This window comes from Fusarium solani (genome assembly GCF_023522795.1).
Source record: "Fusarium solani strain SB1 chromosome Unknown bctg00000012, whole genome shotgun sequence".
Taxonomy (NCBI): domain Eukaryota; kingdom Fungi; phylum Ascomycota; class Sordariomycetes; order Hypocreales; family Nectriaceae; genus Fusarium; species Fusarium solani.
The window spans coordinates 1,540,977-1,563,910 of NW_027072146.1; the positions used below are offsets into that span (position 1 = coordinate 1,540,977).

General features: G+C 50.8%; 10 protein-coding genes across 10 annotated transcripts; 5 read left to right on the plus strand and 5 right to left on the minus strand.

Moving 5' to 3' along the window:
* Window positions 1-455: 455 nt before the first annotated feature.
* MRS44_016519 (uncharacterized protein) lies at window positions 456-1,648 on the minus strand (the record flags this gene model as incomplete). Its single annotated transcript, XM_065618060.1, has 2 exons — window positions 456-1,386; window positions 1,440-1,648. 2 exons carry the CDS (start codon window positions 1,646-1,648, stop codon window positions 456-458), a joined length of 1,140 nt encoding a protein of 379 aa, XP_065474132.1.
* A 667-nt stretch (window positions 1,649-2,315) lies between these two features.
* MRS44_016520 (uncharacterized protein) lies at window positions 2,316-3,642 on the plus strand (the record flags this gene model as incomplete). The annotated part of the gene is made up of 5 exons (XM_065618061.1): window positions 2,316-2,407; window positions 2,476-2,514; window positions 2,580-2,775; window positions 2,827-2,924; window positions 3,009-3,642. 5 exons carry the CDS (start codon window positions 2,316-2,318, stop codon window positions 3,640-3,642), a joined length of 1,059 nt encoding a protein of 352 aa, XP_065474133.1.
* Window positions 3,643-4,251: 609 nt separating this feature from the next.
* On the plus strand, window positions 4,252-6,244 carry MRS44_016521 (uncharacterized protein; the record flags this gene model as incomplete). The annotated part of the gene is made up of 5 exons (XM_046281348.2): window positions 4,252-4,571; window positions 4,619-4,725; window positions 4,781-4,975; window positions 5,023-5,157; window positions 5,205-6,244. The coding sequence occupies 5 exons, from the start codon at window positions 4,252-4,254 to the stop codon at window positions 6,242-6,244; spliced, it is 1,797 nt and encodes a 598-aa protein (XP_046130897.2).
* A 950-nt stretch (window positions 6,245-7,194) lies between these two features.
* On the minus strand, window positions 7,195-9,318 carry MRS44_016522 (uncharacterized protein; the record flags this gene model as incomplete). Its single annotated transcript, XM_046284164.2, has 5 exons — window positions 7,195-7,559; window positions 7,614-7,909; window positions 7,966-8,075; window positions 8,131-8,384; window positions 8,439-9,318. 5 exons carry the CDS (start codon window positions 9,316-9,318, stop codon window positions 7,195-7,197), a joined length of 1,905 nt encoding a protein of 634 aa, XP_046130896.2.
* Window positions 9,319-9,810: 492 nt separating this feature from the next.
* MRS44_016523 (uncharacterized protein) lies at window positions 9,811-11,818 on the plus strand (the record flags this gene model as incomplete). Its single annotated transcript, XM_065618062.1, has 5 exons — window positions 9,811-10,042; window positions 10,093-10,696; window positions 10,761-11,295; window positions 11,347-11,475; window positions 11,681-11,818. The coding sequence occupies 5 exons, from the start codon at window positions 9,811-9,813 to the stop codon at window positions 11,816-11,818; spliced, it is 1,638 nt and encodes a 545-aa protein (XP_065474134.1).
* A 709-nt stretch (window positions 11,819-12,527) lies between these two features.
* Window positions 12,528-13,310, minus strand: MRS44_016524 (uncharacterized protein; the record flags this gene model as incomplete). The annotated part of the gene is made up of 1 exon (XM_065618063.1): window positions 12,528-13,310. The coding sequence occupies one exon, from the start codon at window positions 13,308-13,310 to the stop codon at window positions 12,528-12,530; it is 783 nt and encodes a 260-aa protein (XP_065474135.1).
* Window positions 13,311-14,103: 793 nt separating this feature from the next.
* MRS44_016525 (uncharacterized protein) lies at window positions 14,104-14,664 on the minus strand (the record flags this gene model as incomplete). Its single annotated transcript, XM_046273969.2, has 1 exon — window positions 14,104-14,664. The coding sequence occupies one exon, from the start codon at window positions 14,662-14,664 to the stop codon at window positions 14,104-14,106; it is 561 nt and encodes a 186-aa protein (XP_046130893.2).
* Window positions 14,665-15,965: 1,301 nt separating this feature from the next.
* On the plus strand, window positions 15,966-18,155 carry MRS44_016526 (uncharacterized protein; the record flags this gene model as incomplete). Its single annotated transcript, XM_046279545.2, has 3 exons — window positions 15,966-16,218; window positions 16,269-17,182; window positions 17,235-18,155. The coding sequence occupies 3 exons, from the start codon at window positions 15,966-15,968 to the stop codon at window positions 18,153-18,155; spliced, it is 2,088 nt and encodes a 695-aa protein (XP_046130892.2).
* A 2,271-nt stretch (window positions 18,156-20,426) lies between these two features.
* Window positions 20,427-21,686, minus strand: MRS44_016527 (uncharacterized protein; the record flags this gene model as incomplete). The annotated part of the gene is made up of 1 exon (XM_065618064.1): window positions 20,427-21,686. The coding sequence occupies one exon, from the start codon at window positions 21,684-21,686 to the stop codon at window positions 20,427-20,429; it is 1,260 nt and encodes a 419-aa protein (XP_065474136.1).
* A 316-nt stretch (window positions 21,687-22,002) lies between these two features.
* Window positions 22,003-22,734, plus strand: MRS44_016528 (uncharacterized protein; the record flags this gene model as incomplete). The annotated part of the gene is made up of 1 exon (XM_046281346.2): window positions 22,003-22,734. One exon carries the CDS (start codon window positions 22,003-22,005, stop codon window positions 22,732-22,734), a length of 732 nt encoding a protein of 243 aa, XP_046130889.2.
* Between the last annotated feature and the right edge of the window lie 200 nt (window positions 22,735-22,934).

Here is a 22,934-nt window from a genome sequence, read left to right on the forward strand (position 1 = left end):
CAATCACGATCAATGGCCGGAACAAGGTTCCCTGCATCGTTGCCCGTGAAACATGGCACCGACAACCGTGACGTATGGGTAAAATAGCGAGAGTATGCCCTTTAACCTTCTATAATAGCTGCCAGAGCAAATCATAAGCTAACTCTATTCATTACCACCGTGTCCAACTGCGCACCGAGGAGCTAGGAGCATCTTCAACTCCGACCCATCCACAGGCTTTTGCGTAGTTTCAAGGTCTATTTTCTCACATAATTTGTTTGCAAAGTTCTTTTATGATTGCCAAAACCCACGGAAAGCCTCAATTTTAGGCACAAGTGTGACATTCATGTACTACTTTGCTAATGGAGGCTCTTTGTTGAGGGCAACAGGATCAGAAGACATCAAATCGCAAATCATGAAATAGAAACCATTGTCAACTATCTGAAGATGGTCCCACAACTATGTAAAAATGCCACTCAGTCTTCAAGTGGAGGCAAAATAGGATGGATGTCTTCGACATAGTCAAACAGTCCTCGCACATTGGCAGTGCGAACATCTCCAGGTCCCCTCGGCCCACGATTTGTGTTTCCGCTCAGAAAGTTATGCGGAAAGCCGACATCAAATGGGTAAGCGGTTTCAATATCCTCAATCTCCTGGCTTGTCAAACGCAGACCCAGAGCTTCGATGTTGCCTCGGATGTGATCGAGCTTCCGGCCACCTAATATGGGAAAGACATATGGCGTTTTGTGTAACACGTATGCTAGAGCAACCGAGGTGATCGGGACCCCCTTAGCATCGGCAATCTGCTCCAGCTTCTCCGAGACAAGACTTTCGCGGCCGTTATTCATCGAGGGCATGTTCCGACCACCAACTTTGATCTGGTCCTTGGGCTTGAACAGGCCACGGCCAAGCGTGCCCCACGGCGCCAAGCCCATTCCTTCAGCTCGACACATGGGGATTATGTCTCGCTCAAAATCCCGATCAGCCGCAGACCATCGGCCCTGGTATACTGAGAACTGTCTAAGTCCATGTTGTCTCGCGTATTCGTTGCACTTAACCACGATCCAAGCTGGCGTATCCGAAATGCCTAGGTACAGGACCTTGCCGGAAGAAACCAGGTGATTGAGAGACTGCATGATCTCGGGTATGTCTGCCGTCATGTCCCAGAAGTGAAGGTACAGGAGGTCGATATACGTGGTCTGGAGTTTCTTGAGACTCGCTTCCACGGATAAGTGCAAGCTTTTCGTGCCATTTCCGCCAAAGTTGGATTGTTGTCGGTATGATTCGGATCTAGACTTGAAGTTGCCCGTGTACTTTGTCGCCAGGACGAACTCGTCGCGCCGCCCGGTCTTGGACAGCCATTCGCCCAACCATTTCTCCGACTCTTCTCCCTGGTAGCTCGAGGCTCTAACAAGATCAATATTTGGTATTAGGATGCCAGGCACGGAAATCCCACTTACGTGTCAAGGAAGTTGCCTCCCTGCTCGTGAAAGTAGTCGAGAATCTCAAACGCCGTCTCTTTGGTACACTCGCCCAGGGAATCGTTCATGACACTCCCGAAATTCATGGTCCCCAGACATATTGGACTTACAAACACTCCTGCAGTCGGGGCGAGCAGCCGGTGGCGGCCAAGCAGACTCTTGAGAGATGGAACGGTGGGAGGTGCCATTGTAGAATGTTCAGGGACAGGGGTAGGGGGACACAGATTGTGAAAGGTGACGCCATCGACAGATGGAACTCATTCAAACGCCGACTCTGGCAACGCCTTTATGGCAAGTAACGTACTGGTCTCTTGCATCGCGGAGTGAGGCCGATGTGGATACCAAGCAAGGCATCTGCCTTGGCCATGCTGAACAGGGTCCCATTGGACTATGATTGCGTGATTTGTTGCTAGGCAGATACGCGCATTGGAGCGTCTGCGTCGCGGAGCAGAGCCGATGTGGATCACATGGACCTAGCTTAGCCGTGTTCGATCAGCATCGCGGAGTAATGCCGATGAGGGTCCTATACAGGTATTGAGTAGTGGGAGGGATGGTATTCGGTTCCGTGTTAGCTTATCTCCTCCACACTTGGATTGCATCTCGGACATAAGCATCTCGTAGGAGTCGTGACGAAGGATCGATGGATTTGCAAGTCCTGTCACGAGCTCCTTGGTCGATATGGCGACTTATCCGAAACTCATGGGATTGCGACATCATATTCGGCTCAAGAGTTTGGGAGACATCTGCTTGAAGTCTCCGGTTACGGGGATTCGTACATACATAATGCAAGATCACGGCCGACAACAAAATAAGAGGTCGCCTTTCGAGAGCATCATTAAACCAAGTGAGTGAACAATGCCGTCCATCACAAATACCGAGGAGTCCTCGCAGGGCGGCGCTGTGAAGCCTCTGCTGCACGACCAGACTTCGCCCTCGCCTCTCGAGTTGTACGTGTAAAACATGTTTGGATGCTTGCAGTATGACAACTTTGAACCTAACGCTACGACTTTAACAGATACGGTCTCCCCTACTGGGGCAATGAGAAGGGACAAAAGTATGGATGCAGCCTCCGTCTACTGTGCTACATGTGAGAGCGAAACTAATCACTTGCGGCCACAGAATGCCCCCTCTCGAGCTCTTTGAGCACTATGAGCATGGCAAAGATGCGGATCCCAAATTTGGTTCCCTCCTAAAAGAGGGCGTCAAGATTTCCGACATCACCAAGTCGATCGGTGCTGAGGTCACTGGTATTCAGCTCTCTCAGCTGGATAACAAGGCAAAGGACGAACTCGCACTCCTAGTAGCACAGAAAAAAGTATATCACCGCGAGAGAAGGCCGAGGTAACACCAAGCTGACATAGCAAAGGTCGTCGTCTTCCACGATCAGGATTTCAACACTATCCCGATTCAGCAAGCTGTTGACTTTGCCAGCTATTTCGGCAAGCTACATGTCCATCCTGTCAGGTAATTACTCTTGAGCCATTCCACGCCTCCATACCACATCACTTTCATGGCTTGGCATTTCAAAGCTCACCTTCTCGCTTACAGTGGTGCCGTTCCCGGGTTTCCTCAACTGCACATGGTCCACCGCGGTCTCGATGATGTAGGCCATGACAAGTTTCTTGAGACTAGGACTACATCAGTCTCGTGGCACAGCGATGTGAGCTACGAGTTACAGCCTCCGGGAACAACATTCTTATTCGCCATTGACGTGCCCGAGGCTGGAGGAGACACTCTGTTCGTCAACCAGGTCAAGGCGTTTGAGCGACTATCTCCTGCATTCCGACAGCGATTGGAGGGGCTCAAGGTCGTGCATTCCGCGCATGAGCAGGCTCAAACTGCGCTCAAGAATGGTGGACAATTGAGGAGGGACCCAATCACTTCTGTGCACCCTCTGGTTCGAACACATCCGGCGACGGGTGAGAAGGCGCTTTACATCCAGCCTCAGTTTGCCCGCTCGATTGTGGGCTACAAGAAGGAAGAGAGTGATGCCCTACTCAACTTTCTCTACCACCATATCGCCTTCAGTCAAGATCTTCAGTGTCGCGTTAAATGGAGCCCTCGATCTGTTGTCGTGTGGGATAACAGAGTCACGGCTCACTCAGGCTTGGTGGATTGGGAGGGCCCTCGCTTTAGGTATATTGCCCGTCTGGCAGCACAAGCTGAGGTGCCCACGGAATAAGTACTTGTTAGCAGTTAGAGACATTCTATGGCCTTAATGTTGGCTTTACGGTAAAATAGTCCCAAGCTCAACCCAGGTTTCTTACCCTCGTGGCCTACAGATAAATCTTGAGCTCCGTGTCCGTGAATGAGAAGTTGACATGGGCGCCAGTTGGAAATTGGACGCGCACTCACTGACTTACGCGTTGCTCAACCCTTCACCCTTTAAAGAAAACATGTCAGCCCTTGATAGATCTGATCCCGAACCCTGATTGGTGGGTTTATCCATCACAGTCGAAACAGTCGCTGGTCGAAACTTGGCGCGTTTCATCAACCCTGCGACCATCAATGTCAGGAGATCTGATCCACCACGAGTGCTGCTCTGCTCCCATTGAAACGGAAATTATCTCCTAGCGAGCCTGAAAATCGGGTCATTCTTCATCAATATCGAACTCTACGCTATGTTTGGAACGTGCATTTTTTCCGCGGCTTCGTTATCCGGGATGCGGATCATGTTTTAAATGTCAATAATCCCCAGACTGATCTTGGAATGTTTCTCTTGGTGTTCTGAGTTTTCGGTCGTTTCTTCTTGTTCATTTGTTCAATTCACTCTTTTTCTCTCTTTCCAACTATGCATCACTCTTTTATCTCGGCATTGATTGCCGTTGTTTCCGCCGTTCAAGCTGCTGCGCAGTTGAGCGGTAAGGTCGGGCCGTCAACCAGCCGCGCTGACAAGGCGGCCGTGAAGACCTGCAATGTTATGGACTATGGTGCTACTGCGGATGCAAAGACCGACAATGGCCCTGCTATTCAGAAGGCTTGGGATGATTGCAGCGCTGGCGGTGGTGAGGTGTACATTCCTGAAGGCGACTATGGACTTGGAACATGGTTGAAGTTGTCTTCGAAGAAGGCCATGTCGTTCCGTCTTGATGGCACTCTTTACCGCATTGGGTGAGTACAGGAATGAACTTTGTGCCGACATCACTAACATGCAACAGTACCGATGGCGGCAACATGCTCTTTTTCCAGCACATGCAGGACTTTGAGATGTACAGCAGCAACTCCAAGGGTGCTATCCAGGGATACGGTTACGAGTTCCACAAGAGTGTGTCTAACAGGGAGTGGGGTGGCTATGGCAATAAGTGCTGACCTTGGAGTAGACGACGAATATGGTCCCCGAATCCTCCGCTTCTACGACGTCAAGGGCTTCTCGATTCACGATGTTGCCCTGGTTGATGCCCCTGCGTTCCATTTCTCGCTTGACACTTGCTCCGATGGCGAAGTCTACAACATGGCTATCCATGGTGGAGCTCGCGGCGGCCTGGACGGCATCGATGTTTGGGGATCCAACATCTGTAAGTCACAGGTATCCGTCAACGCGAGAACGACTAATAATTTGTAGGGATCCACGACGTCGAGGTCAGCAACAAGGATGAGTGTGTCACGGTCAAGAATCCCTCCGACCATCTCTTGATTGAAAACATCTTTTGCAACTGGTCGGGCGGTTGCGCCATGGGCTCTCTAGGCACTGATACTGGTAAGTTGACAGACACGGATATCAGAATTTGGCTAACCACAGACCAGATATTCACGACATCAAGTACACCAACGTCTACACACACAACTCCAACCAGATGTACATGTTCAAGTCCTACGGTGGCAGCGGCACAGTCTCCAACGTCGCCCTCAACAACTTCATCGGCCACTCCAACGCCTACACTCTCGATCTTGACGCCACTTGGTCATCCATGAAGCCCATTGAAGGTGATGGCATTTTGTACACCAACATGTCGTTCTCTGGATGGTCTGGCACCTGCGCCAATGGCCGACAGCGTGGCCCTATCAAGTTCAATTGTCCTCCCGACGTACCCTGCACAGATATGCTTGTCGAGGACTTCAACGTGTGGACTGAGACGGGAAGCACGGTTGAGCACGGATGCAAGAACGCTTACGGTTCGGGAGTTTGCCTAAAGGAAGGGGCTGAAGCCGGAGCTTTCACGACTACCCAGACCGTCACTGCAGCTAGCGGCTACTCCACTCAGACCATGGACGGTGAGCTCTCTACCGGTCTTGGTCTGTCCGTCTCGATTGCCATTCCTACCATCAGAGCCTCATACTTCCCCGGAGTGCCTGTTATCAGCGCTCGAATGGCTGACTCTGCCGGCGAGTCCAAGGATGCGGTCAGCGATGCAACCTCGGTCAAGGAAGCCGCACCCGTTGAGACCTCTGCCCCCGCGGTTGCTGCCTCATCTGCTGAGGACGCGACATCCATCGAGACCCCTGCTCCTGTCGTCGAGGCATCGTCTGCCGAGGATTCTGCGCCCGTCCAGACTTCTGCTCCCGAGGCCGCTCCCGTTGTGGACGTGACCTCTGCTGAGAACTCCGCCCCAGTCCAGACCGGAAGTCCCTTCTTCCCGCCATTCCAGAGCTACGGTGGCCCAAACATGCCAGACTTTGCTCTGGCCACGACCCTTGAGACTGCCATTAAGCCCACCGAGACCCAAGTCGTTCCAGATACTGAGACCGAGACCAGCCTTCCCGCCAGCGAGTCAAGTGTCAAGAAGCCCAGTGGATCTTCCTCTTGTAATGCTAAGAGACGCCAACGTAGCCAGGCCAACTACTAGATGATCCAAAACATTGTGTTTACTTAGTCGCAGGTTTCTGAATTTACACTAAGCACTAGCACCATCAGAGATTTCGAGATAGCACATCCATCGGAGAATTTCAACAGTATATAGTTTTCATATCTTAAATAATAAAATTTATGTATCTCGCTTTAGAACTAGATTTGTGAATATGTTCCCATGTACGGAGTAGGCAGCTTGTTATTGCAAAGCTTTAAACACTTATATTTAATAAAAACCGCAGCAGGGATTAATATAGTCAACCTCATGATAGGTAAACAATGAGATAAAGCGATGAGATAATGGTGAAATTAGTTTGAAATCTTTTTTAAGTATCCCGCATTCTTCAAGTAAAAATCCTGTTCACGCGGGCATCCACTCAACATCCATGAAAAGGGGCCCACCTTACTTGTCACCTACCCTATAGATTGCTCAATTTTTGCTTATGGATCAAAGACGGCATCCTGTATAAAAAGCTTGTGGGGGCCGGCAGCAATCTTTAGACAGACTCCATCGTAACTAAAGCTTTTGAAACAAAACTATTCTGTTTGCATCCACGAGGGGCCTGAGTTTTGATCAGGTATGACGTGAACTTCACAACATCCACAAGCTCTGTGGGGAGTATGCACAGATCTTTCGAAGGCCTGTGGGGCTTGAGTTAACCAATGCCAATTAAAGCTCGGACCGCTCTTTTTGCTAAGAGATACTTCCCGAGACGCCATGGAAGGGCCTTGGCATAAGTACTTCTTAACTGTACTGATAGGGATCTAGCCTAAGCCTTCGCACAACCTAGTCTCAATGTCAAGATCTCTGCACACAGGCGGGGCTAATTATGAAAGCATAAGAATTCACAAGAAAGTTAATGAATAATCATTAGTTACACAAATTATGTAGAGATAAAATATGCGTGACGAAATCTTGTGTTCCATTATGTCTAACCTCCATCAGTATCAGTCCAAATGGACACCAAGAAAATCCGTGATAAGATCATTCAGCTGGCGCATACTAGTCTGGTCGTATTCGTTGAACCCGGGTGTGCCCTTGCTCCCATCCATACCAGGCACAGACTCTCCCGACGACATGCGGCTGACCAAGGCCCGGGCAACTAGGTAGAACTCGTGCGTGTGACGACTGAACCCAGGTCTTCTCCACATGTCTTGAAGCGAATCAGCCGTTTCGTATGGCTCTGCGATAGGGACAGTCTTTAGGTAGGCCTCATAAGTCAATTTCCAATTGTCGAGAGCGTTGCGTATACCGCCGAGTTGGTCGTTGCCGGCCAGGGAATTCTGGTGTTGGAAGATGGTCGAGTAAATAGCTGCAGTTACAACTGTTAGCAGAGGTATCGCAATTGGGGAGCATATGAGCTTACCAAGAATGATGGCAAAAAGATGAGAGGCGCCATGCTCCACAAGGACACGACGCAGGTTCAGGTCCATCTTGTCCTTGCAGTAGCGTTCAAAGACTCCGCACAAGGTAAGATAGCTCCCGGAGCTGGACCGTGAGAGAAAAGCCTGAATCTCTCGAGCACACTCGGTAGCGCTACCAGCCTGGAATATTGAGTCGGGCCACGCTATGTGCATGGTCATTTCCTTGATGACCATTCGAGGAGGGATATTGTTGAAGAGAACGAAGCCCTTGTCAAACATGAATGTCCACATGACGACACTACAACTAAATTAGTAATGGTGAACGAATGGTATAAGGGTCAGAGCTTGTCCTACCGGATCAACTGTTCTCTCGCAATAAAGTCTTGCCAGTCAAAGTCGGCGAAGCTAGATGTCAAGTCATAGTTGCGATGCCTTGCAGAACTGACACCAACGTCTCGCGCGGCCTAAACATGGGTTAGATATATCACGACTGAGCAGATAAGATAGTTGGGAATGTACTGATACAAGCGAGTTGAAGCGATGACGGCGAGCACGCCGCTTGCTGTTATCATTTCCCTCCCAGTTCTGGTAGGTGCACACCAGATATCCGGCCTGTAAAGCTTGGATCTTGTCGATTCCCTGCACAGGATTCACCAAGGGACAATATGGAGCGTCATCGCAAAAGGCATCGTCACTAAAGACCATCTCCTCGACAGAGTTGAACCAGGTCCTAGCTAGCTCATTATCGGTAGGTTCGGGGGAAACACACGCGCCTATTTTACAGAAAATATTAGAGAGCTGGAGGTTAAGATGGCAGACGAACAAACCTGTTACGACCATTGAGGCGACTAGACTCGGCTTTGCGGTGGTGGGATCGAATGATTGCCGATGTATGAAGGGGCAATTTGGATGCCATATGTTCCAGAACAGCGCGAGAAATTTGCGTAGATGTAGCGGAGAAAAGAATTGTAAGCAGCTCTGTTCTGTGGTGGATGAGTAGTCCTTCATGGTGGCGCTTCTCTTGACATTGTTGGTGCTCAAGTCGTGTATTTCGGCGACAATCTTGCGTGTCACAGTGATGAGTGGATCCTGGAAGAGCAGAGACGTGCCCAGCCCAAGACAGAGGGGCTGTGAACGGGACTGTTGACCACCCTCGACATTGAAGAGCGCAGTTTTCGCTTGCCGTGCTGCTTCATCTTGGAGAAACTCGGACACAGTCTGTACCCGCTGAGCGAGGGTCCCACAGTCGAAGGACTCCACAAGGCCCGTACGACTGGTAAAGGTGTACAGAAAGTCAAATGAGCCCTTTTTCTGATCTGGTTGGGGCTGATCGAGTGGCATTGTCTGATCGAGATCGAGAAAGTCCAGCCACGTCAGGTTATCGGAACACGGGCCAAGATCACAGTCTCCATTGCCGATGAGAGAAACATCAAGAGTCTCGTCGGTGCTGGAAGACGGCGTGGGATCGCCCCCCAAGGCCGACGCCTCGATCGGCTGTGACCCTGCCTCTGGGCCCTTGACGTCGGAATTTAGCTGTCCTTGAGCCCCCTTACGGGTCTCATCTCTTCGTTGGTAGGTGCAAGACACGAGCTTGCGTCGGCAGTCATCACATGGCCAGCCGGCACTGCATGCCTTCTTCCTCCGCACGCAGCGATCGCAGGCCCGCCGCTTCTTGGCGCCTCGAGGAGCCCGCACTTCGGGGGCCATTCTGATCGGATGCAGGGCGATAGAGTCGTATCAGCTCTAAGAAAAGCATTCCTGGGGAAACTGGGTCTGGGGAAGGAATGCGGAGGATGAATCTGGGGTTCTGGGGTAACGCGTCGGAGTTGCAAGGACGAGGAGACTGAGTCGACGTCGGGAAACGAATCCTTTTAATAGTCTCGCAACCCAAACGAGTCTAGACTCCAGCTCTAGCCACCACTGAAAATGTGGGGGAGGAGCCAATAGAGTTTACCGGCTGCAGGGTCGTCGGACTCGCTTGTCAAGATGGACGAATTGGAGATGGGCAATTGTTGGAGTAAGAAGTCATTAGCGCCAAGACAGCCTCGGCAGTGGTTGTAGGTCACTGAGGTCGGTATTCTCTGTAATAGCTTCGGTGAACTACATAACTGAGGGCATTCAGGTACTGAAATCTCAAGATGTTGATCCAGTTCACTTTCATCTGGCAGCCACAGACTCCAAGTCTATCTCTCTGACACCATGGCGCTGCAAATTGTCCTAGACTACCTTGTCACTTTTCCAAATAACTTGATCGTTCTCTTCAGCTTGGTATCTTTATATTGGGTTGTCTACTCCATATACTCCGTCTTCTTCCATCATTACTCCGACATCCCAGGCCCGTTCTGGGCAAAGGTGTCGAGATTATGGCTGGCCAAGCAGGTTCTGTCTGGTACGGTTGACCAGACCCAGCGAAAATTGCATGAGAAATACGGTAAGGAGCCAGTTGATATGCGTGACAAAGTTCTCATACCATCTGTGTAGGCTCAATCGTTCGGATCGCTCCCAACGAGGTCAGCATCTCGGACCCCGACGCCATCAAGACCATCTACGCCGTCAAGAATGCCTTTTCCAAGACCGACTTTTACACGCCATTCGCACCCCACCTATCACCAAACGAGGATCTCTTCACTCAAAGGGATGAGAAACACCATTCATACAGACGCCGCTTCGTGAACAACATATACTCCCTCAAGAGCGTCCTCGAGTCGGAACCCTTCATCGACCAAGTCACCGCCGTCTTTAGGACGCGTCTAGATGAGCTTGCCGTGTCGGGACAGATTATCGACATTGGTCTCTGGCTGCAGATGTACGCCTTTGACGTGGTCGGAGAGCTCTTCTACGGGAAGCAGTTTGGCTTCCTCAAGAACAGTCACGATTACGAGAACTACATCGACTCGCTGGACGCGCTGCTTCCGGCCCTATCGACCATTTGTGTACTTCCCGCGTATGTCAGGCCTCTGCAGGTCTTTGGTTCGCTCGTGCCACAGATTCGAAAGGGAAAGACATGTTATGACAAGATCGTTCTCGCTGCAAAGCAAGTTGTGAAGGAGCGACAGCAGCTCATGATGACTGACAAGGTCCGAAGGTTAGGCCACCTTTAGACGATAATTTCAGAGAATGGGACTAATACGGGGGTAATTCCCTTGTAGGACTGATATTCTTGACAAGTTATTCCAACTCTCCGCTGAAAAGGAGGACTTCTCCATCCCCGATATCGAGACCGAAGCTTGGGTTTCCATCTTTGCAGGCTCCGACACGACCTCGATTGCGACACGATCTATCCTCTATCACTTGCTGATGACCCCCGACGCACTTGCAAAGCTCATCAATGAAGTTGACAATGCTGTTGCAGACGGTACTCTCAGCGATCCCATCAAGCACTCCGAGGCCGTCAAACTCCCTTACCTGTCAGCTTGCTGCAAGGAGGGCTTCAGGGTTCATCCAAGTGTCGGAATGTCTATGCCTCGACATGTTTCCGAGCCTGGAGCTACCATCTGTGGCAGATACTTTGCGCCAGGGTATCGCGTAGGCATGAGTGCTGCGGTTGTTCATTGGGACAAGAGCATCTTTGGCCAAGATGCTGACGTGTATAACCCTGATCGGTGGCTGCGACCTGAAGGAAAGGACATGGAGCGCCATCTTTTGCACTTTGGAGCCGGCACTCGAACATGCATTGGTAAAAATGTGAGTGAAAGACGAGATTGGCATTAAGATGTAACTGCTAATGCTGTCTAGATTGCCCTGGCAGAGATTTACAAGTTGATCCCGGATTTGGTTCATCGCTACCGATTTGAGGTGATCGAACCTGAGAAGGTCGAAAAACACAGCTTCTGGTTCTTCAAGCAGACAGGATTCAATGTTAGGGTACATCGACGAGAGGGGGTGAAGGGGGGTCTTTTGGTTCAGTAGGTGTCAAGCCATTAGCTTCCATGTTCAAGACCATGGCGGGGGAAACTGGTTGGTGAACTTACCAGATGATGAAGTGGAGACAAGTGAGAAGGGGCCATTCGAGTTACCGAGTCCAGTATCTCATACGCTAGGGAATCAACAAGCACGGAACATCTCGTAGCCTATTAGCGCCCAGACACATGCCATAGAAGAAGTCGAGAGTGCTGGGGCCGAACTCTCAGCAGGGCTTGAGGCTCAAGGCTGGGCTAGATCAGAGAGCCATCCGTTGCCGTACGAGGCAGACTCAACACAGCGCTGAGTTGTAGTTTGGGTTGTTACGTCAAGAAATTTGGTCATGACAGAAAAGAAAACAGCTTGAAACATGTTGCCGGCATTGTAAAAGCCTAATGGTGTACAAATCGCACATGCTCGTATCATGACTGCTTGATTTTAGAGAAGCCAAACAGAAGAGAGGCACAAGAGGTAACCAGCCACACCAAAGAACCACAAAATTTGACAAGCGTCCCCAAAACACCATCGAGATCAATCCCCTACATACTGTCAGCCAATCGCACGTTTGAGCTTGATGTCCTTACCGGAACAGATGTGCCACCACTCTTCTTCACCCAAGTGAAGGCTCGGTCTATCATCTTGTCTTCGTAACGGTTCACAGCTGATTCGACCTCTTGCGAAGAAATGAGGATATCAGACAGCATCTCCAATTAGCCAGACCCTTGGATGGCCTTGGGTATTGTCGGACGCCTGCCTCTTCCTGGCATTCTGGCGCCACTGCTTCGAAGGTTTGTTGCTGGCACGCAGTGGAACAAGGATAAGATTGTCCCTCTCACTCGTCTGTTCTCCTACCGTCAACATGGTGTGACTATGCACAGTCAGCACTCGCTTCTTGATCTGGTTGTCAAGATGCGACTCACTATTCAGGGGCCCAGTCCTTGATCTGCTCCAGACAGAACTCCAGTAGGTCAGGGATTTGGACGTGCCATCGGGTGGAAATCTTTCCCGGCCGATGGTTAAACCCCAATAAAAGGATCCTTGGCCTGATTCACAACCTTGGAAATGTTACCAGGTGTATGGATGCTCCCAACACCAACCAGAAAAGGACGTGCCTGTTTTCCATCATTTATCCAGCCCAGCACCTCATTTTGGTCAGTTCCGTCGCCGAGACGAAGCACTGGTGTTCCTAGTGACTCCTTGTGGGACCCCGGAAGTGAACCGCTGTACATCCAGAGGGTGAGGGCTGCGAAGAGGATCACGCCGGCCTCTTGATAGCCCGAAGTCGAGGGACACCTGCAGTGTTGAAACAGTGTCGCGGCGTGTAGAGCTGCTTTCCTAGCGCTTTCACCATGTTCCGAAACCCAAGTCATCAGCTTCTGCCTGGCCCATTGCTGTTTCATCCGTGTTACTCTCCAGCCTGAGCAATCCAGTAGCTCCTTCAGGGGCACATGTCGAACTACCCCAATCATGTGATAATATTGTAGCGTCACGGCATTGACACGACTAGAGCCGGGCCGCCGGGTAGGGTCCAGGAGTGTCCACAAATTAGAGTCTTGATCCATCCCGCGGTCGATGTGCTCGCCATGCATGTTTACCAGTCCCAGCAGGCCCATATCTTCAGCCTGTTGCATAAATAGCATGTCATGAAAGTAGTCGAAGAGAATTAGCAGAACGGCAAAGGCATCAGCGTTTTCCGAGACGGGATTGTGCCTATACAAAGACTGCATCTCTTCCCTCAGCGTCGAGAATTCTTTTGTCTCTGAATCGGTGGTTAGAATGCGATTCAACAAGATGGGCATGTCTTACTGGTCCACTGCTCCTTTCATGGCGCGGCAGCATGCTTTTCCCATGTTCTTTCGTGGCAGGGAAGGGGCACTTGCAAAGCTTCTGTTGGCACGGCCGGAGTGAGGCTAAACATTAAGCAGCACTGGCTGTCGAGGAGCTGACGATGCGTCGGCGTCTGCAAGAAACATGTTATGTGGGGTCAGTATGAGCTTATCCATAGACCATACGCCATACGCCGAAGTGCCTCACAGTGAATCCACGTCTTCCACAATGCCTCGTCGTCGGACCCTTCTCCTTCTCCGGACAGGCTCGAGGCGGCTACCCCCAGGGATAACTCGAGCTTTTTTTAGGACAACATTGAGGATACTCCTGGTGACCAGGCTCCTTTCGACTTCGGGCCTATTGTTCGTGAAGGAGGTGACGATATGGGATAAAAGAGTCGCCTGGGCAAGCCACAATGGAACCATATCACTAGTTTGGAAGTTCTCGATCTGAAGCGTGCATTAGTATCTTGGGCACGTCACACTGTGGAGAGGTAGAAACGGACGTGGAGCTTTACAGCATCGCAAACCAACTTTTCCAAATACAACTCGCTTCCGCAACTCTCAGCAAGCTTAGAATAGCGACACCCTATGTTGGCGATGGCGAGGACCAACAGGTGGGGAGCAATGTTGGGATCAAAGGTTGGCCGATGGATGATCGGCAATGTCTCGTGAAACTCTTCGAAATAGAGCTGTATGAAAGCGTTGAGGGTTTTCAGAGGGGGGAGTTCTTGATCACGCCTTCGTAAGCACCCATGTGAGCGCTCTAGAAGAGTGTTTTGTTGGGGTATATGAGAGAATTGAAGGCCAGATGGCCGCCGTCGAAGTGAGAGAAGACGTGTCGCTCCCTATCGTTGACATATTCAATCATGGCTAGGATACCTGGGTCTTTGTGCTCCTCTGGGACGATTTCGCCCAGACGAAGGAGGCCATATTTAATGCCGTTGGTCATGTCAATCGTGCATGTGTAAGGGCTTGGCTCGCCAGTGTATTCGGTTAGGGTATCAATGATCTCAGGGGGGTGTCCCTGTTCTCCCGGCATGAAACAGTGTAGGGAGGGCCATACATGTACTGACATGACAGCAAATCTATCATGAGGTCGCAAAGGGGCGCCGAGGACACCGGGCGCGGCTTCGATCTCCACCGCCGAGACTCGATCGCGGTCCGACTTCAGAAATAGCGGAATTCTCTCACCCCCAGCGACCGGTATGAGCTGCTTCTCGGGAACATTGGCACCCCAGATGACGTTGATGGCTTCGCCGTTGGCAATGATGATAGCGCCTGTTTTCTTTGCAATGCGATCGGCTCCTGGGAGGCTGCCATGCATACCATAGTATTAGAAGTGCACCAACAGGCACGATTGAAGGAATCATATCGGTCAAAATGGGCATGCGAGATGAAAATATAATCAGCTTCGTCAACGCCATCTATGTCGACATCCTTGGGTAGGACTGAGGGCCTCTCCAGATACGTATCAAGCCAAATCACAAGACTATTGGTCTTTAATTGATAGGTGGTTGTACCTATGCCAGTGATTAGACTTGCTACTGCTTCGTGCAAGACTATTTGACCAACCAAACCACTCAAGAGTAGTAGTCATGTCGGAGATAAAATAAATGGGATTTCAGTTCAAATAGCAAGTTTTAAGAACTATAAGATTTAATTAATTATCGTCAATATGTCTGACTTTGGAGTTTTATGTCGGATAGCGAAGAAGCACACCCTTGAAGTGCTACTAATCCATATTGGGAACTCGAGGAGCCGATGTCAACCAACTTTCTCCTCCTCAACTAAGGAGCCGAAATCCAGTCCCACCTTAATTGAGGAGGCGAATCAGGCCCTCCATGATGTATGCAGTTTCTCGCTTCGTTAAACCCGTGTAGGCTGTTAAATGAGAGGTTGCAGACGGTGAAAGGGAGCCTCGAGCCCCTACTTGCTGCAGCTGTCGGAGTTTCCGCTTGCCACATTGATTGTTTCATCACACTCCTTTTGCTTGACCACTGAACCTTGATGAAAGCATTTAGAGCCAGCATAAACAGCTGTTTAAGGGCTCAGGTATATCGCAGCCGTTTCCACGTTCTTCAACACTATGAGACTCGGAGGTCCGGAAGATCTCCCCGACTGAGGGTGCCATCCAGCATGACCCATAATGGCCACTGAGAGACAAATCAACGCTTCCATTGTCGGTTAAGTAAGACGAAAAATAACCATTAAGAGAGATGTTGCCTTCCTTTTTATCAGTACTATTATACTACCTGCGGTAAGAATTTGGCAAAAGCTCTAGAATGCAACTGTATGAGGAGGGGGGTTTCTTAATGCGGATGGCACTGCTTTTCCTCCGATACCATATCTGCCATTATCTAGCCGCGCTACCTCCGCACGATACCGGCAAGATAAGCTATCTCTACGCTCTTGGCAACCTGTTCTCAGAGGGCGCCCTAACGCCGGGGATCAATGCCGGAGCGGCCTATCTTGCTTACCCCGCAAAATGAGTACGGGGTCAAGGCTGGCCAGCTTATCCTGGCAGAGGCCATGTGACTTTCCTGACTTGTCGTCCCACCCAACCCCCTCTCCTTTCGAACAGCGAGGATACTCGACACCTGCCGAGTCCCACTTCAGCCAGTCGCCATGCCTCAGACATTGCGATCTCCCCGCCGGCCTCGAAAGCATGGCAAGACTTTTACTGGCTGCTGGACATGCCGGGGTCGTAAGGTCAAGTGCGATGAGGCGCGGCCGAGGTGTCGTCATTGTCTGAAAAAGGGCATTGAGTGTGAGGGATATGACATTCGACTTCATTGGCTACCACCAGAGACCGGCTGTGAACTTGAGCCTTCAACATCGGAATACCAAGCCAAGTCATGTCGGAGTCAGATTCCATTTGGTGCGTACTCAGCCTCCGAGTAAAACAGTAGCTAACAATAGGTGTCGTAGACTCAACAGGACCGGCTCTGCCATGGTCTCAAGTTGAGGAGATTCTGGTGGTGCTCGACACTCTCCAGACTCAACTCGGCGGTACCCAGGGAAAGGATGAAGCCTCACGATTCATTAATGGTTTTGGTGTTTTTGACTCTCATGACCGAGCATCCACCCGCACTTTAGAACCATCATCCCCGGCGTCGGAGCCACTCAACATTCACCATGATCTCGCCACCTCTCTGGTACCATTCAGTCCTGAACCCTTGGAGATCAGAAATTCTATAGGCTTGCTTTCGCCAGAAAGTGCATCCGACTTACCGTCTCTGTCTTCCATCTCCACCGTTCAGCTTTCAACTTTCGAATACGCCTTCGTAAATCCCTTCTTCAACGATGATCTAGGTGAAGAAAGCCCCAGCTGCAACTACTCAGGGTATGAAAATCCTGCCCATGTCCAAGAAGACTCAGTGCGACACTGTTCTACCAACGAAGAATCGCAAACAGCCCTGAGCTTCTCCCTTCCACCACAACCCTCCCCCGAACTCACTGGCAAGGAGCGGTTCCTGATGTACCACTACATGAATAGAGTTGTGCACCTCTTTTGTGCTCTAGATAATCCCAAGAGCCCTTGGAAGACCATTCACTTACCTAGGGCGCTACAGAGTGCTGGAGAACTAGTCATTCAGGGCTCAACATCTAAAATTCGAGGTGCTTTGAGGAATGCGTTGCTCTCGGTTAGCGCCTTTTGCCTCTCGAACGACAAAGTCCAGATACAGGACGAAGATGCTCGAAAATGGAGAAAAGACGGAATCTGCTACCGCGGAATCGCCATTAAGCTTCTTTCAGAGGCTATTGCGCCTGCATCATTTTCCAAGTGCCGGCCCAAGTATAAAGAGTTTCTCGCCACCATGTTGTCTATGATTTCGATCAATGTAAGTTACCGCCTCCTTTAGAGACTCACCAGTTGCTCAAAACCTTTTCAAGGTCATGTCAGGGGACACTGCAAGCTGCAGCCTACATCTAGACGCCGCCCACGGATTAATCACTCACGCCAGAACTTGGAAGTCCAAGTACTCCAACAAGGCTCAGGCCCTTCATCGAATCTATTTCTTCCTTAGAACTATATACGAAAGCACGGCCATACACAGCACGACGACTTGCGACAAGCTCTGTGAGGCTCGCATCGCAGGGTCGTTCTGTACAGGCGAACCAACCAACCTGCTTCACAACAGCCCGGGAACGACACCTTCAGTCACATCATCCAAGGCTTGGTCCAGTGGGGACGCATACGAGAGCATTTACGCCATACCACAGGACCTCCTGATGCTGCTGAACAGAGCTGTGGAGCTAATCAGCAAGGTTACGGAGGCGAGGGAGACTTCTATCGGCACGGATATTCCACCACACCTGGTCGAAATCTGCGACGAGTTGGAAAAGAGCATCATGGATTACGAAGCTGGTTATATCGATGCAGATGATATGTCGGGCACGGCATCATCAAACCTATCCATCATCCAACACATGACACGAGCTTTCCATAACGCCGTCATCATCTATTTCGCCCAACACATACGGCTAGTGGGACATCGCTACCTCCAGTCCTTTGTCGAGAATGTGCTCGACAGCATCGAGGCGATAGAGCGAATCAAAGCGGAAACCAAGATTCTCGCAACACCACTCTACTGGCCAGCTTTCATCGCCGCCAGCGAGGCATTTGACGTCAGACTTCAGACTCGGTTTCGATCTTGGTACAACCAGGTGGAGAGATACGGCATAGAGTATATCCGTGCAGGGCGTTGCATCCTGCAGCAAGTATGGGCAGGAGGACCATCTCGAGGCACTCGTGTAACCAGTCAGTGGAAGACTGTGGTTGAGAGGACTGGTTCAACACTGATGTTATCTTGAGTGGCGTGCTCTTTATCATGCCAAACTTGATTTCGTACCGAGTCACTCTACTTAACATTGCATCATATTGCTAGAATAGAGCATTATCTTTGCTTCATTTTCCCCTCTCCTCATCCAAGAATGGGGGTGCTTCCTGGCCAGCTCGCCACTTGTACTTGCTTCCAGGGTGATCCTCTGGCAGCCGCTTCGACCCGATGAAGACTTCTCTCGCCGTTGCACCCTCCTTGTCAACCCCGGACCTGAATACTCCACGGCGACGCAGTTCTGGCAGCAGAAACTCGATAATATCCTCAAAACTGCCCGGGTTAACGATGTGTGACAAATTGAATCCATCGACACCAGCAACCTCGACCCAACGTTCTAACTCGTCTGCGACAGTTGTGGGACTTCCGATGATCTTAGCCCCGAGACCACCGATGCTGATGTACTCGGCAATCCTTCGCTTGGTCCAGGGAAGATTATCTGTCCCTGGAACTGTGTCAGACCATCGTCGCAGGATGGACTGGATGCGAGGAGCTTCAGTGAGGCGGAAGTCTTCGTCATCCGAGTAGCCCGATAGATCGATGCCAGTCCAACCGCCGAACAACGCGAGTGCGCCCTCGGTATCAGCATATGACAGGAACTCATCTCGCTTTGCCTTGGCTTCCTCATCCGTCGCCGCGACAATGACGGCAATCCCCACAATGATCTTGATGTGGTTGGGATCTCTGCCCTCCTTAGCAGCGATGGCGCGAATGTTGTCTACCGTCTTCCTCACACCTTCTGGCGTCTGGCCTCCAACGAAGATGGCCTCGCCGTGCTTTCCACCAAAGCCATTTCCAGCCTCAGAGACGCCAGCCTGGAAAAGAAATGGAGTTCTTTGGGGCGAGGGCTCAACGAAATGAGGGCCAGGCACCTGAAAGTATTTGCCCTTGTGGTGAATCTGACGGACTGCATCCGCAGCGATGTAAGTCCCGCTCTCGCGGTCTGCCAGCACGGCATCGTCTCGGAAACTTCCTTCCCAAAGTTTGTACAAGACTTCAAGATATTCGTGTGCGATGGCGTATCTTTCGTCATGAGGGATTTGCTCGTCTAGCCCATGGTTTCGAGCTGCACTGTCGAGGTACGAGGTGACAATGTTCCACGCGACACGACCCTCGCTAAGATGATCAACGGTCGAGAGTCGCCGAGCAAGGGCATATGGCTTCTCGTAAGTCAGACTCGCCGTCACTCCAAAGATGAGATTCTTTGTCGCCGCCGTCAAGGCCGGCACAAGATACAGCGGGTCGTTGACTGGATACTGAGCTCCTGAGCTCAGGACAGGAACCACATTGGCAGGGCCCTTGTAGACATCGTATGGCCCCAGAGTATCGGCAATGAACATGGCATGGAAATCGGCCTTGTCCAGCAGTTGGGCGAGATCGGTCCAGAAAGACAGCTTCTTGTACTGGTCCGTCTTGTTCCGGGATGTCTCCAGAGCCCTGGAGCCAGATGGCCGGGTGTGTTCATAACAAAAGCATTCAGGATGATTTGCTTCTTCTGAGCAGAGCCATTCTTGCTAGGCGATGGGCCCTCGTTGGCTGCCATCGCTGAGGCGTTCCGAGCAGAGTCCCAAACTATCAAGTTAACCAAACAGTCATTGACCATGCGACAAGGAGAGGGAACATACCGAGCCGTATTTCTATGAGTGAAATTGTAAAGTCCTACAGCGATTATCTTAGAGCCTGAGCTTGATGTAATGTGATAAATGGCCGTGAATAAATAATGCAGGGCGGCGTTGGAGGAAGCGGGGTGAGACGGCTATATTGCACCATCCAGTGGAACTCTTGACGAATTGCTAGACGGGCCAATCTTTGCGCATCACCACACCATGGCGCAATCATTGTGACAGAAGGGCATATCTCAGGGCGAATGTGGAGATAAAGAAAGCGGCAGTCAATGTGATACGATAAAGAGCAGCTGTTAGTCTTGGTCTTCGTCAGAGCCAGAGTATCCGCACAGACGGGACGTCATCTTGAGTATGCGCCATAGTAGAGATACAAAGAGTTCACGGTGATATCACACAGAAAGATGTTTTCTTTATTAAATTATCTCACATACTCCTCATTTTAATGAAAATAGCAGCCCCTGAACCGCCCCTACGAAGCCATGGGGTATTTCGCGTCCCTGACGTTACCATGGCCACAACTAATACAACAGTCAGCTTTCAATGCTGTGAAAAAGAAAGACTCACCACCTTACCTCATTGCCGAAACTGGGATTTGCGAAAAAAAATGAGACATCGACATCTTGCTACGACGTCGTAGTCTTGAGTTTTTTTGGCCCAGGCAGCATATTCATCAACGTCGCGATCAGTTGCAAGAAGGTGAGCAAAGCAGGAATCTGAAGAATCTTGAGCATTGCTTCTTGATCTGCATCCAGGCCACTCAGCGCGAGCTGTGGCTTTGTCTCGTCTGTTTGACATGTCATCCGCTCCTGCTCCTCTTCTGGAGCCACCACTGTGCTTGATGCACTCGACAACGAGCTTTCGAGAGGTTTGCCAATGACTTCTTGTCCAATTGGACGTGTCATACGATGGAATATTCGTGTCATGTTTTCCACAGTTGGGTCTGTAGGATCCTGTGTAGCTTCAATCGCCTGGTTTTCTCGACCTTGAAGGACCTTGGGAGCTTCGAGAGGAGCAGCACTGTCAAGGGGTTCACGCTTTGATACGCCGCCTTGTGAAGATTCCACTTCACAGTTTGCAGAGTCTTCGGCCTCGGGGGGAGTTGGCTGAAAGGATGCCACAGCAGTGTCGGGGATCTCGATTGGAATGTCTTGGTAGTTTTCCAACTCCATGGCCCTCGGCAATGACTTTGCGAGCTCGTCCAGGCGCTTTTGAAACGGTTCGGGTTCCCGAAAGTCTATCAAGGTTCTCGTCTGGCCTTCTTCCTTGTTATTAAATGACCCAAATTTGAGTTTAGACTTGAGCCGCTTGCTCCAGCCCAGCTTTCCTTCGATCTCGACCTTCATTAGGAATGGCTGCCCACCATGCTGGAAAGAGAAGGCCGCGTGAACGCAATTATTCCGGTATGATTGACTCTCGAGCTCGTTGTAGGTGAGGTCCCACTTCAGAGTTTTGTACGTCCAGAGGCCTTTGCCAGGTAAAAGCTGGCCGTTGAATGACCGCCGGGATGAAGATTTGAACGCCTTCTCTGCGTTGACGCCTACGCCGCTGGCACCGCCACCCAAGACGTGGATCTCAGGAGCCACGCTCATTGTTTGTTTAAACTCGGTACTCTTTTCCTCGCCAACGAGATGCCTGGGTCCATAACAGTCCGTCATCTGAACGGGGCAAGCTGGCTTTTGACGGCCACGGCGTGTTTGAGTCTTGTATGAGTCGAGGCATTCGTCATACTCATCCAATGTCACCGTGACTGTTGCGCTCTTGACCTTGCAGCCTTGAGGCGGGCCGAAGTTAAGATCCATGTAGATATTGCCGGCTGGAAACCGATTCTGGCTTAGGACGCCCCATTGAGACTTTTCAAAGAGAAATTGGCAATCGACCGTCATTGTGCCAATTGACAAGGCTGCCACGCTGGCGTGGCTAGCCACATGGTCGAAACGGCGAAAGGGCTCGCATCGCCCAAACCGCCCTTCTTGCGCTCAGTAGAGCTGGTCGAGGTTGTTGGTGATCCGACATGTCTGACGGTTTCCGAAAAAGTGACAGAAGAATTTCTGCGAAGGGCTCTTCATTGTTGGCTGGGGAGTCCGCACGAAGTGAGGGTGACCGATCTTCCGGTAACTATCATAAACCCTGACATCACTCGAGCCGCTATTATTGAGGTTTACAGAGACATCTATTTTACGGAGACTCTCACCCAGCAAAATGAGCCATGAAGAGGGTTCCAGGGGGCCTAACCCGGCACAAGACTCCGCGGGGACCTCTAAAAGTAAACCATCCAGAGGACAGGTCTGGCACGATATCTTGGAGCCGCCCAAGCAGGACCACGGTCGAACGCTCGTCTTGAGACCTCGATCCAAACCTTCCACACACAGCCATCCGGAAAACCGAGGTAGCCAGAGTGAGGAATGGCCGGCGTCAAGACACCCGGCAGAAAGGGACGGAGAACGAATATTGTTTCGCGAAGGGGTAGGACCACCAAAAGAGAACTTCGATGTCATTTGTACTCCCGGCCATCTTAGGGATGCTACAGTCCGACTCAATTTTAGAGTTTTTCACCACCTAGACGACGAATTAGAGGAGTTTAATCGGTATGTGCGTCGAGGCGAGTTTGGAGCTGCCAGAAGTTTCTTCGACGAGCATCTTCTGGCTCATATCGCCTACCCTTGGGTTTTCGTCCAGTTCGCCGAGATACTCTTCGAGATGGGCGACTACAAATCACTGCTTCAGCTCAATCCTGAACCTGTGTTTCGCCTCACGCAATTTGGAAACAGACACGAAGATGTTGAAGCCATGAGAAGGCTCGAGATCAATTGGAGACTGCTCAAGGCTTCTTGTCTATGTGCTGATGAAGAGTTCCTGTCACCACTTGGCACATGGATCCGTGCGATCAAAAACGGGGAGAACGTCAAGCTTGAGGATGCCCTGGACACCTAGGGCCAACAAGAATCGTCCCATGGAGATGCAAACCCTGAAGGAGAATGATTGCAGCAGCCAAAAAGCCTCCGCTGACAGCAGTTCCGGCGGCAATGATGAGGGGGAATGGCAGACGATTAAATAGGTATTGTAAATTGTATTAGAAAATATTGGCTTCGCATCACTCTTAGTTCCTACTCCCCTCCCCGCAAACCCTAGGT